Here is a 14,569-nt window from a genome sequence, read left to right as displayed (position 1 = left end):
GTAAAATTTGGACGCTAATTCTTTTGTGCATAGAATTGAATAATCAAGTTGGGACCCATTAGCTTTTCCTATTTATGACATAATCAATGCTCATGCCAAATTTCCTGTTTCTATGACACCGGAAAGTGAGAAAATTAGATTCCGTACGTAAAATTTGGACGCTAATTCTTTTGCGCATAGAATTGAATAATCGAGTTGGGACCTATGAACTTTTCCTATTTATGACATAATCAATGCTCGTGCCAAATTTCCTGTTTCTATGACACCGCAAAGTGAGAAAATTAGATTCCGTACGTAAAATTTGGATGCTAATTCTTTTGCGCATAGATTTGAATAATCGAGTTGGGACCCATTAGCTTTTCCTATTTATGTCATAATTAGAGATGAGCGAACACCAAAATGTTCGGGTGTTCGTTATTCGGAACGAACTTCCCGCGATGTTCGAGGGTTCGTTTCGAACAACGAACCCCATTGAAGTCAATGGGCGACCAGAGCATTTTTGTATTTCGCCGATGCTCGCTAAGGTTTTCATGTGTGAAAATCTGGGCAATTCAAGAAAGTGATGGGAATGACACAGAAACGGATAGGGCAGGCGAGGGGCTACATGTTGGGCTGCATCTCAAGTTCACAGGTCCCACTATTAAGCCACAATACCGGCAAGAGTGGGCCCCCCCACCCTCCCAACAACTTTTACTTCTGAAAAGCCCTCATTAGCATGGCATACCTTTGCTAAGCACCACACTAGCTACAACAAAGCACAATCACTGCCTGGATGACACTCCGCTGCCACTTCTCCTGGGTTACATGCTGACCAACCGCCTCCCCTCCCCCCCACAGCGCACACCAAAGTGTCCCTGCGCAGCCTTCAGCTGCCCTCATGCCACGCCACACTCATGTCTATTTAGAAGTGCGTCTGCCATGAGGAGGAACCGCAGGCACACACTGCAGAGGGTTGGCACGGCTAGGCAGCGACCCTCTTTAAAAGGGGCGGGGCGATAGCCCACAATGCTGTACAGAAGCAATGAGAAATATAATCCTGTGCCACTGCCATCAGGAGCTGCACACGTGGGCATAGCAATGGGGAACCTATGTGCCACACACTATGCATTCTGTCAAGGTGTCTGCATGCCCCAGTCAGACCACGGTTTTTTATAAATAGTCACAGGCAGGTACAACTCCGCAATGGGAATTCCGTGTGCACCCACAGCATGGATGGCTCCCTGGAACCCACCGGCTGTACATAAATGTATCCCATTGCAGTGCCCATCACAGCTGAGGTAACGTCCGATTAAATGCAGGTGGGCTTCGGCCCACACTGCATGCCCCAGTCAGACTGGGGTTCTTTAGAAGTGGACACATGCAGTTACAACTCCGTGCGGACCGACAGCATGGGTGGGTGCCAGGAAGCCACCGGGGGTACATAAATATATCCCATTGCATTGCCCATCACAGCTGAGGTAATGTCATGTTTAATGCAGGTGGGCTTCGGCCCACACTACATGCCCCAGTCAGACTGGGGTTCTTTAGAAGTGGACACATGCAGTTACAACTCCCTGTGGACCCACAGCATGGGTGGCTCCCTGGAACCCACCGGCTGTACATAAATGTATCCCATTGCAGTGCGCATCACAGCTGAGGTAACGTCCGATTAAATGCAGGTGGGCTTCGGCCCACACTGCATGCCCCAGTCAGACTGGGGTTCTTTAGAAGTGGACACATGTAGGTTAAACTCCCTGTGGACCCACTGCCTGGGTGGGTGCCAGGAAGTCACCGGCGGTACATAGAAATATCCCATTGCATTGCCCAACACAGCTGAGGTAGTAATGTCGTGCGTAATACAGGTGGGCTTCGGCCCACACTGCATGCCCCAGTCAGGGGTTCTTTAGAAGTGTACAGATGTATTAAAAACTCCGTGTGCACCTACAGCATGGGTGGCTCCCTGGAACCCACCGGCGGTACACAAAAATATCCCATTGCATTGCCCAACACAGCTGAGGTAACGTCAGCTGTAATGCAGGTGGGCTAAAAATTAATTTGATTACACTGTAGGCGAGGGCCCACAAAAATTGCTGTATCAACAGTACTAATGTACATCCCAAAAATTGGCCATGGCCAGCCAAGAGGGCAGGTGAAACCCATTAATCGCTTTGGTTAATGTGGCTTAAGTGGTAACTAGGCCTGGAGGCAGCCCAGTGTAACGAAAAATTGGTTCAAGTTAAAGTTCCAACGCTTTTAAGCGCATTGAAACTTATAAAAATTGTTCAGAAAAATTATTTGAGTGAGCCTTGTGGCCCTAAGAAAAATTGCCCGTTCAGCGTGATTACGTGAGGTTTCAGGAGGAGGAGCAGGAGGAGGAGGAGGAATATTAGACACAGATTGATGAAGCAGAAATGTCCCCGTTTTGGATGGTGAGAGAGAACATAGCTTCCATCCGCGGGTGCAGCCTACGTATTGCTTACGTATCGCTGCTGTCCGCTGGTGGAGAACAGAAGTCTGGGGAAATCCAGCCTTTGTTCATCTTGATGAGAGTTAGCCTGTCGGCACTGTCGGTTGACAAGCGGCTACGCTTATCTGTGATGATTCCCCCAGCCGCACTAAACACCCTCTCCGACAAGACGCTAGCCGCAGGACAAGCAAGCACCTCCAGGGCATACAGCGCTAGTTCAGGCCACGTGTCCAGCTTCGACACCCAGTAGTTGTAGGGGGCAGAGGCGTCACCAAGGATGGTCGTGCGATCCGCTACGTACTCCCTCACCATCCTTTTACAGTGCTCCCGCCGACTCAGCCGTGACTGGGGAGCGGTGACACAGTCTTGGTGGGGAGCCATAAAGCTGGCCAGGCCCTTAAAGACTGTTGCACTGCCTGGGATGTACATGCTGCTCGATCTACGCACATCCCCTGCTACCTTGCCCTCGGTACTGCGCCTTCTGCCACTAGCGCTGTCGGCTGGGAATTTTACCATCAGCTTGTTCGCAAGGGTCCTGTGGTATAGCAACACTCTCGAACCCCTTTCCTCTTCGGGAATCAGAGTGGGCAGGTTCTCCTTATACCGTGGATCGAGCAGTGTGTACACCCAGTAATCCGTCGTGGCCAGAATGCGTGCAACGCGAGGGTCACGAGAAAGGCATCCTAACATGTAGTCAGCCATGTGTGCCAGGGTACCTGTACGCAACACATGGCTGTCCTCACTAGGAAGATCACTTTCAGGATCCTCCTCCTCCTCCTCCTCCTCCTCCTCAGGCCATACACGCTGAAAGGATGACAGGCAATCAGCCGGTGTACCGTCAGCAGCGGCCCAAGCTGTCTCTTCCCCCTCCTCCTCATGCTCCTCCTCCTCCTCCTGTACGCGCTGAGAAATAGACAGGAGGGTGCCCTGACTATCCAGCGGCATACTGTCTTCCCCCGCCCCCGTTTCCGAGCGCAAAGCAGCTGCCTTTATGGTTTGCAGGGAATTTCTCAAGATGCATAGCAGAGGAATGGTGACGCTAATGATTGTAGCATCGCCGCTCACCACCTGGGTAGACTCCTCAAAATTACCAAGGACATGGCAGATGTCTGCCAACCAGGCCCACTCTTCTGAAAGGAATTGAGGAGGCTGACTCCCACTGCGCCGCCCATGTTGGAGTTGGTATTCGACTATAGCTCTACGTTGTTCATAGAGCCTGGCCAACATGTGGAGCGTAGAGTTCCACCGTGTGGGCACGTCGCACAGCAGTCGGTGCACTGGCAGCTTAAAGTGATGTTGCAGGGTGCGCAGGGTGGCAGCGTCCGTGTGGGACTTGCGGAAATGTGCGCAGAGCCGGCGCGCCTTTACGAGCAGGTCTGACAAGCGTGGGTAGCTTTTCAGAAAGCGCTGAACCACCAAATTAAAGACGTGGGCCAGGCATGGCACGTGCGTGAGGCTGCCGAGCTGCAGAGCCGCCACCAGGTTACGGCCGTTGTCACACACGACCATGCCCGGTTGGAGGCTCAGCGGCGCAAGCCAGCGGTCGGTCTGCTGTGTCAGACCCTGCAGCAGTTCGTGGGTCGTGTGCCTCTTATCGCCTAAGCTGAGTAGTTTCAGCACGGCCTGCTGACGCTTGCCCACCGCTGTGCTGCCACACCGCGCGACACCGACTGCTGGCGACATGCTGCTGCTAACACATCTTGATTGCGAGACAGAGGAGGAGGAGGAGGAGGAGGAGGAGGGTGCTTTAGTGGAGGAAGCATACACCTCCGCAGATACCACCACCGAGCTGGGGCCCGCAATTCTGGGGGTGGGTAGGACATGAGCGGTCCCAGGCTCTGACTCTGTCCCAGCCTCCACTAAATTCACCCAATGTGCCGTCAGGGAGATGTAGTGGCCCTGCCCGCCTGTGCTTGTCCACGTGTCGGTAGTTAAGTGGACCGTGGCAGTAACCGCGTTGGTGAGGGCTCGTACAATGTTGCGGGAGACGTGGTCGTGCAGGGCTGGGACGGCACATCGGGAAAAGTAGTGGCGACTGGGAACTGAGTAGCGCGGGGCCGCCGCCTCCATGATACTTTTGAAGGACTCCGTTTCCACAACCCTATACGGCAGCATCTCAAGGCTGATGAATTTTGCGATGCGGACGGTTAACGTTTGAGCGTGCGGGTGCGTGGCGGCGTACTTGCGCTTGCGCTCCAACAGTTGCGCAAGCGACGGCTGGACGGTGCGCTGAACTACACTGCTGGATGGGGCCGAGGACAGCGGAGGTGAGGGTGTGGGTGCAGGCCAGGAGATGGTAGTGCCTGTGTCCTGAGAGGGGGGTTGCATCTCAGTGGCAGGTTGGGGCACAGGGGGAGAGGCAGGGGTGCAAACCGGAGGCGCTGAACGGCCTTCGTCCCACCTTGCGGGGTGCTTGGCAATCATATGTCTGCGCATGGTGGTGGTGGTGAGGCTGTTGGTGTTGGCTCCCCGGCTGAGCTTTGCGCGACAAAGGTTGCACACCACTGTTTGTCGGTCGTCAGGCGTCTCTGTGAAAAACTGCCAGACCTTAGAGCACCTCGGCCTCTGCAGGGTGGCATGGCGCGAGGGGGCGCTTTGGGAAACACTTGGTGGATTATTCGGTCTGGCCCTGCCTCTACCCCTGGCCACCGCACTGCCTCTTGCAACCTGCCCTGCTGATGCCCTTGACTCCCCCTCTGAAGACCTGTCCTCCTGAGTAAGCGTTGCACACCAGGTGGGGTCATCGTCCTGCTGCTCTTCCTCCGAATCCTCTGTGCGCTGCTCCCTCGGACGTACTGCCCTTACTACTACCTCACTGCAAGACAACTGTGTCTGATCGTCATCGTCCTCCTCACCCACAGAAAGTTGTTGAGACAGTTGGCGGAAGTCCCCAGCCTCTTCCCCCGGACCCCGGGAACTTTCGAATGGTTGGGCATCAGTGACGATAAACTCCTCTGGTGGGAGAGGAACCGCTGCTGCCCAATCTAAGCAGGGGCCCGAGAACAGTTCCTGGGAGTGTTCCCGCTCCTGAGCAGGTGTCATTGTAGTGGAGTGAGGAGGCTGGGAGGAAGGAGGAGCAGCAGACAGAGAATTCGGATTTGCAGCAGTGGACGGCGCAGAACTGCGGGTAGACGATAGGTTGCTCGAAGCACTTTCTGCCATCCAGGACAGGACCTGCTCACACTGCTCATTTTCTAATAACCGTCTCCCGCGTGGACCCATTAATTGGGCGATGAATGTGGGGACACCAGAAACGTGCCTCTCTCCTAATCGCGCAGCAGTCGGCTGCGACACACCTGGATCAGGAGCTCGGCCTGTGCCCACACCCTGACTTGGCCCTCCGCGTCCTCGGCCGCGTCCACGTCCTCTAGGTCTACCCCTACCCCTCAGCATGCTGTATTACCAGTGATTTGATTTCACAGGCAGCTAATAAATTGGCGCAAGACTGCAGGCCAAATATAATTTTTTCCCTTTTTTGAAAACGAAAGGCCCCACTGCCTCTAGTGAATGTATAATCTAAGTTTAATAACTGTGCTGTTTTCCTGCTAATGTGTCACAGAACGTGAGGGTAGCAGAGTTATTAACTGTGGCAGAGCAGGTATTTTTTTTCCCAATTAAGGAAAGCAAATGGCAAAGCCAGGAGTAAAACGTAGCTGGGTGCGTCTGATTTTTACAGGTTGCACACGCAGCCGACACGTGTCCACCGGCGTTAGGACGGACAGAGGCAGGACAAATAGAATTGTTTTCCGTTTTTTTGCACCAAAAGGCAGCACTGCGTATATTCAATGAATAATAACTGTGTTGTGGCCCTGCCTATACAATTCTTTCCCTGCAGTATCAATGGAGGGTGCAATGCTCTGCAGAGGCGATTTTGAGAAGCAAAAAAAAATGCAGCACAGCTAACAGCAGCCTGGACAGTACTGCACACGGTTAAATATGGCCCTAGAAAGGACCGTTGAGGTTCTTGAAGGCTACACTCACTCCTAACACTCTCCCTGCCTATGCAGCACTTCTGTCCCTAATGCCGGGTGCAACGCTCTGCAGAGCCGATTTTGAGAAAAAAAAATTTGCCACTGCTAACAGCAGCCAACACACAGCTATCAGTGGCCCTAATAAGGACCTTTGGGGGGTCTTGAAGCCTACACTAACTACCAATTCTTTCCCTACAGCAGCTCCGGTACAAACAGCACTGTCCCTCATCTAACTCACACGGCATCTGAGGCGAACCGCGGGAGGGGCCGACTTTTATGTTCGGGTGACACCTGATCTTCCCAGCCACTCACAGCAGGGGGGTGGTATAGGGCTTGAACGTCACAGGGGGAAGTTGTAATGCCTTCCCTGTCTTTCAATTGGCCAGAAAAGCGCGCTAACGTCTCAGGGAAGGAAGTGAAAGTAACCAGAACACCGCATGGTGTTCGTTACGAATAACGAACATCCCGAACACCCTAATATTCGCACGAATATCAAGCTCGGAAGAACACGTTCGCTCATCTCTAGTCATAATCAATGCTTGTGCCAAATTTTAAGTTTCTGAGGCATTAGGAAGTGACAGATTTAGATTATGTACGTAAAATTTCGACGCCAATTCTTTTGCACTAGAATTGAATAATCGAGTTGGGATCCAATTACTTTTCCTATTTTGGAGATAATCTATGCTCGTGCCAAAATTCATGTTTCTACGTTATCGGGAAGTTGGAGAACTTTTGGCGAGTCAGTCAGTCAGTGAGTCAGTGAGGGCTTTCAGCTTTATATATATATAGATATATATAATGTGTAAAATGGCCACCTTATGTATTACATACACACATGGACATTGCACACACCTTGGCTCTCTGCAGACTTTCTCCACCTCCCTCTTTTGTATGTCCTGACAGAGCTGCTGCCTGTATTACATTGCAGCACCAAAGAAGCTCTGGCAGTGATGACTTAAGATAGCATAGACAGGAGATGTGGCAGGAAGCAGGATTTCCACTTATCCTCATCCTGCATTCTCTCCACATCCACCATACTGTACCTAACTGCACCCTGGGTGAATGCCCTTACCACATCCTTTAGGTAGTACCTTACTTAGGGAGACAAACAGGACATACTGGGACATGCAAACATCATCAATACTATTTAGGGCCCATTTACACTTAACGATTATCACTCAAAATTCGTTCAAACAACTGAAAATGAGCAATAATCGTTACATGTAAACGCTACCATTGTGCACTTTTCTCTGAGCGAAGGTGAACTTAAAATTCATCATTCAGCCACAAAGAGATGAATTATCTCGCAATACACCGCATGCTGTGTTCTCCACGGAAGGCGGGAGATTACATTGTATTCTGCCAGGGGCTGCGTGAAGAACAATACAGCTGTTTGCACAGCAGGGCATGTAATTAGTCACATGCTGAGCTCCTGGATGCCCATTTACATGCAAATGAAGATGATAACGTGTTAATGGACATAATTGTCCATTAACACTTTATGCAAAAAGATGGCGAAAACTTTCAATCTTTCAGTCTATTGAAAGATTATCTTTGCCTGTAAATGGGCCTTAAGTCATGACCAATGAAGACCCTATGAATGGTTGTGGCTGAATAAATCGTATAGTACAGGATGTCATAAACCTTCCATTCTCAATCCTTCATGAAAATAATAAAGAATATAGCACCAGCAAAAGAACACAAGAGGTCAAGTCATCCAGTCAACCCTGATGAATAATTGACAGACCTGGGGATATTTAATGTATTAGAATATTGATAACATTGTATACAAGTTTAACTCTTATGTAAGACTTTAACAAAGCTTTTAAAAAATTAATTGAAACATACATAGTTTGTAAGTATCCTCTCGCTGGGTTTGATCTGTCTTCGAATCTCACATTCTCGTGGTTGAATTATTGTGATTCCATCATCAGAAAAGACATAAAACATGTTCCCCACACTCAAACCTATAGGGAAATCAAAAGAAAACAGAAGCAGAATTATAAATCTAAGTCTTTTTTCTCCATCCAATGGAGCTCAATAACACACCAGGAAAGTGCAACATTATTTATTAGTTTGAAATCAGAGGAACATTAATCCAGCAAAAAGCTTGTGTATGACATGCAAGAACACAATGCAGTGTGATAGCGGAAACGTTTCAATTGACACAGATTAAATAATGGTTGGCTTTGTCACTTCATTCAGTAAGAGTAATATTACTTGATATTATATTTATTGTTCTCTATTATTCTGTTATTTCTTTTTCCTAAATTGCCAGTAGGTGACCTTACCAATATGTTGTGTTGAATTCTGAGCTTTAAAATAGAATATTTTATAAGCTTTTCCACACAATACAGCTATGTAAATTTTGAGCTGATGGCATTTTCCCTTACACAACATATACTATATGAGATTGAGTCACTGTTAGTAGTAGTAGGATATTATAGGTGATCAGTATTGGACACAGTTCATTTTAAAATATTTATTAATGAGCTTGTAGATGAATTGTACAGTAAAATAACATTTTTTGCAAGTGATGTTAAATTGTTCAAAGGAGTAAAAACAAAATATTACTTTATACTTTTACAAAGGTATCTATATGAGTTGGAGACTTGAGCAGAAAAGTGAAGGATGAGGTTTAACATTAATACATGTAAGGTTATGCACATAGGAAGGAAAATATATGTCATCATTACATACTAAATGGAAAACCACTGGGTAAAATGGACCTGGAGATTTTTAGTTAACTATAAACTTAATTGGAGCAACCAGTGTCAGGCAGCTGCTTCCAAGACAAATAGGATGCAAAAAAGAGGATTAGGGGCTACATGACGAGAACATTCTATGCCACCTATTGGAAGGCAGCATTCCTGCAAGTCAATGTTACACTAGTCTAGCTGCTGTCCTTAAGATGAAACCATACCCTTCCCGACCTATATCATAGTCCTCTCACTAGCCAAGCTAGAAATCTACTGCAAACCAATGAAGGACAATCACCCCAAAACAGGTGCATGTTTATGTTTTCTGGCTTTGGCTTACAATTCCTAGTCATTGTTACAAGGCTTGTTTAAAAAGGTCTAACATTGACTTGCAGGAATGCTGTCTTCCAATAGGTGGCACTGCAGAGTCATTGTTCCATCTTCTCATTTGCATACTTCCTAGAGGAGCATGGATGGCTTTACAAGTTTCCTCACACACCTTCTAGGTGATTCCCTTAAGGAGAAACGATACCCTTCTTATCCTCCAGCCCATAATAATAATGAATTGAGATGACTCTGTCCCAGTCTAGCCTACTAAGTTGGAAAGTGATAAGTAGAAAACAGGAAATATCAAGCTATTGTGTATGCTCCATTAGCTGTTGTAAATCGTTTTTACCTACTTCTTTTTTTTTTTTTACAAATTCCTTTCCGGATATGGAACTTAAAAAAAAAAAATATGTAGAATAAAACTCAGATTTGAATAATATGTGATTTTCTGATGATGTATTGCTTTAATTGAAACAGATTTACAAAGTATAAAACTGTGCTGCTGGTACATTACCTTCTTCTCTCCACAGAATGTTTGCCACTGTCATGATGATCATAAATGAATCCAGGTACGAAAGAAAGAAACGATAAAAAGGAGTTAAAATGTACAGTCCCCCCATAGAACAATTAGTGAATGGTTTAAAATTTACTAACAAATACCAAACATTAAAATGTGTGTCTTTGATATTCTAAATATTTAGCAGTAATTTATTCAGCATTCAAAAGGATAAAAAAGACAAAAAAGTAACTTAAAAGCATGAATCGGAAAGCAAAAAAGTGAACGGAAAGGTGAAATAGTCAAGAGATTACTGTTCTTGTTTTATCTGCCAGGCTAATGATTTAAAGTCTATGTTTGACAAGCTAATGAAGACATAAAATTGTCATGTCTTTATCGTTCTCACTGCTTTAAAATAATTGAATTGGTGATTTTCTGCTATTTAAGTCGAAGGTGACACCCTCCTGTCATCCTGCGTGATCATTAACATCTGATCAACTGAGCATCATCTCTCATTGCTGTCATTTGTTTTGTAAGACAAACCTCGTATCACCGCTCATCAAAGTTGGAGGCAGTAACGGATAACATTAGGAAAGTTAAAATTGCATCTGTTGATGGATTTCCATTACAGGCTAACATCGGGTCAAATTGGCTAATGAACTTGACAAATTGAGTACATTAGACAACTCTGATTTAAGCAAGCTCTCAAAAACATTAACAGACAAGACGACTTGATTAAATATTCCAGAGTCTATCACAACTTGCCTACGAAGACCTACACTATTCAGGCAGCAATTATGCTTCATCAATCTAGTTCAGGTATGACAATAAAGGTCACTTAAAACCACAAGCTATGCTGGTGAGCAATTCTTTCTGCTAGTGACAATACATCACATACACATAGCCAAGGACATCGCTGTAGAATTCTTTCCCTGTTCCTATACAAAGTTTTTTAAGGTAAGACTAGGGGCAGAGAGGTCCCCCACGAGTGCAAAAAGTTGTTCAAGGATAATAAGAATGGGAATAACTGTTTTATTGCATTGAATTCTGTTCACAACGACTGTAGGCCAAATTCACTTTTCTACCACATCTCAGTATGAGAAACTAGTTTATATTGTAGGAGAAATTCTCTGAATTGCTTTCTAAAGGAATTTACTGTGTGCTATGAAGTTTAAGAAGTATATATGAGATTGTGATTTGGAAATGTACAATGCTTACGGGTTTTTCTGGCTGAATCTTCAATGAAAAGCGAGGATATGTCTTCATCCACACCAACTTCATTCTTTGCAATGCATGTATAGGCCCCAGTGTCTTCATAACGGACACTAGAAATATGAAGTTCACTTCCGTTGGCTGTAATAAAGACAGTTGAGCTGTTTGTTCTATGGTCTGCTGAGTTAGTAGTCATTCTAATATGGAATAACCATCTTTTAGCAGTAGGCATGATTAATTACAGTGCTGAATTATGTACCGTTAGTAACAATGGCAAATTGGATACAGGAATTTAAACCATACTGAATATACCCAACATATGCAATCCATGTAGTATGTTTCTGTGTATCACTATGATACACTCAATAACTCAATGTGCAAATAAAACTGCAGAGCCTTGGCCTGAATCCTGCTTGCACTAACGCTAGCCCTTACGTTTTGCAAAACGGAGTTTCAGTAGGGCTCATATAAAGAAGTTTGCCAGCACCACTTGAAAGAGTCACATCAAACATATGCGCCAAATATTAGTAACTGTATGTCTCACAATTACCGGTATATGCTTTTTGACTCCCATTTAAAAAGTTTGCTGCTACTTATCTGTATTGAAAACTTTGTCAACAACACTTTACTATACAGTTGAGACTATGGGATGCCAGTGTATGCTTGACATATGTTTGGCTATTAAAATCTTTGGCTACATCAGCATATATGTCCTGAGAATGTCTCAGTGGATATGCCAACTGTTGGCCACAAACATCTTGTAAACTTGGCTTTATATGGGCATATTTGTGCGCGTAAATTGATTTCAAGGGATTTGCTCACATGCACATATTTTTCCTGTGCATTTTTGTGTCTCAAGAAAACCCTAGCATGCTCTATTGTCATGTACATTTGTGCACCAAAGGTCACCAAAAAAGCCAATGACTAATTAGCCATTGCAATTGGTGCATGTTTTTTTGCCGAGTGCAAATGCATATGCCTTGTGCATGAAAAAATACAGTTGAATACGCCAATGCAGGCGCAAAAAAAAGTAACATTTGTTCTGGAAAAATGCTGCAGTCATGTGAATCTAGCCTTAGAAATGTTGATTTCCTGAAAAAAAGGACATTGAGCAGTATATCATGACATTAAAGCCAGATTTACACAAGCCTATTTACGCACGCATGAGCTGAGTATTTTTGGGGAACGAACTATGTTTTTTGCATGTGCATCTGCGTATTTTACAGTACTTTTAGGGCTTAGGCACACGGGCGCCCGTGTTACTGCAGGAAGGAGGCGGCCGCACTTCAGGAGGGACGTCTCTCTGCAGCGCCGGAAGAAAGAACATGTGACCGGCTTCATTGCGGGGAGTCATCAGTCCTGAAGTATGGCCGTCTTCTTCCTGCAGTAATGGCTCAGTCACATGGGCGCACCGGCGCCCGTGTGGCTACGCCCATACTGTGTGCAAGGTATGTGTTTTTGCACGTAGCAAAAAAATATGCATTGATTGAAATAGCCAATTAGTCTAATGAGTTCTAAATGTGTTCTTTTTCCTGCGCAATTACGCAGTGTTTCACGCATCGCAGAGCGTATTGTGCACTTTTATTGACTTCTATGGGGACTTTTGTTAAGCAAATGTGCAGGTAAGTAGAGCATGATGCACGTGTGAATTTGGTCTAACCACTTACATGACGGAATGTTTGATTTAGCAGTAGCAGAATATAGGCATCTGGCATACAACATGAGGAATGTACTGTGGATCCCAATGACTAAAATCTTTATGGACATTCTTCAGATGCCCTTATTTAAGTGCCCAACTGGTGAGAGATATTTAATTTAAATCACTGGATACATTTTGTAGATTATTGTTTAAAGATCATGTCCCCCTTGGATTTCTAACACTAATTAGTCAGCAAAAACACTTACCAATTAATGTGAGTTGCTTGGATAATTTTGGCATTATATCAATGCCATTTTTCAGCCACGTTATTTTTGGGTTAGGAATACCCTCGGCATGACACTTCAAGCTGGCAGACACGCCAGGTTCCTGAGCCTGGGTCTCTGGATACACTCTTATTACAGGAGGAACTAAAGAGGAAAGAAAAAGGTTGTCAAAAGTGTATCACAGAGTAAAATGTTGGTTAATGTATTTCACTTATATCTAAAAAACCAAACAAGCACAGTAGTAATATTGGACGGTAGATGCAGTAAAATCAAATTGCAATATTTGCAATAGAATAATATAAAGAAATAGAAAATTAATAAACAAACTACTCATTTCCATGTTGTCCAGTTATTGACTCATAAAACTGTAACATGCGTAAGTAACCAAGGCTCTGTTCACATTTCCGTCATGACGTCAACGGCCTGGGTTCCGTTAGAAGTGCTGCAAGAAAATTGCACAGTATGCTGCACTATTTTTTCTAGTAAAATGCCGCTGGTGTTCTATGCACTCACATTATCTCCAATCTCTAGTGGTGCCTGCTGCTTGATCCTTTGCATGGCTTCCATCAAATGCCGTTGGTTTCTGTCATTTGATGGATCCAGCATGCCATTTTTTTCCCCATTCTTCTGTTCTAACCCTTTTACACAGATGATTGTTGGGTGAAGAGGCACCTGGCGGTTGTCCCAGTATGATAATCGCTCCTGTGCTTTTAGTGCTCCTGTGCCTCTGGCCTCCATTCAAAGTAACAGGTCACTGTTCATAGATGAACAACTGCCTGTTTACACCGGCTGATTGTTGTTCAGTTGTTATGCCTGCAGAAACCGAGGAACGAACAGTAGGCGAATGACTTATTGTTCATCATTCAGTCCCATGAGAACCTGAATGATTATTATCCCATGTACAAGGACTCCAACAGTACAGAACAGAAATGTGAAATTTGCAAAGGCATGAAAATTTTAAAAGACACAACATGTGATTCCTATCATTTAGTCCCAGCGGTCCCAGCACCTCAGTTTTGATATGCCACAGAGCCTCACAATGTGGCAACTTCTTATACCTATCTTTACCAACAGATGGTATAAATATGGGACTCAAATCTGCAATATACGTCAAAGAGTCAATTTCATAATTTACCTTCTTGATATGAGCAATCCATTATGATGCCCCTTTACCTGTTGTCAAGGAAATTATGAAATATTCACAAACTTGTTTAAATAAGGGACATAAAATCTTCCCTATATAGAAGCATTTACATGGACAAAAGATTGCATACACAAGCTCAGAACAACATGTGAGGAGTTCTTTCACCACATGGCCGAATGAACAACACAATTCTGGGATGTATTAACAGAAGCATAGAGTCTAGATTATATGAGGTAAGTATCCCCCTCTACCAGAGGTGCAACTTGAAGCTTCTGGGCCCCAATGCAAAATCTTTAATAGGGCCCCCAACTAATGATTTAGTCATAGTACTAGGCTCCCTATATGGAAAAA

General features: G+C 45.2%; 1 protein-coding gene across 1 annotated transcript in view; it reads right to left on the bottom strand.

The window, feature by feature from the left end:
* FSTL4 (follistatin like 4) overlaps positions 1-14,569 on the bottom strand; it is an 846,999-nt gene that overhangs the window by 37,495 nt on the left and 794,935 nt on the right. Inside the window, exons 8-11 of the mRNA XM_066591052.1 lie at positions 13,057-13,218; positions 11,158-11,292; positions 9,958-9,984; positions 8,266-8,384 (exon numbers count right to left, since the gene is read on the bottom strand). Coding sequence (XP_066447149.1) covers positions 8,266-8,384; positions 9,958-9,984; positions 11,158-11,292; positions 13,057-13,218 — 443 coding nt within the window. The remainder of the gene's footprint in view (positions 1-8,265; positions 8,385-9,957; positions 9,985-11,157; positions 11,293-13,056; positions 13,219-14,569) is intronic.

Source organism: Eleutherodactylus coqui, chromosome 2 (genome assembly GCF_035609145.1).
Source record: "Eleutherodactylus coqui strain aEleCoq1 chromosome 2, aEleCoq1.hap1, whole genome shotgun sequence".
Lineage (NCBI taxonomy): Eukaryota > Metazoa > Chordata > Amphibia > Anura > Eleutherodactylidae > Eleutherodactylus > Eleutherodactylus coqui.
This window is presented reverse-complemented; position numbering and strand designations above follow the sequence as displayed.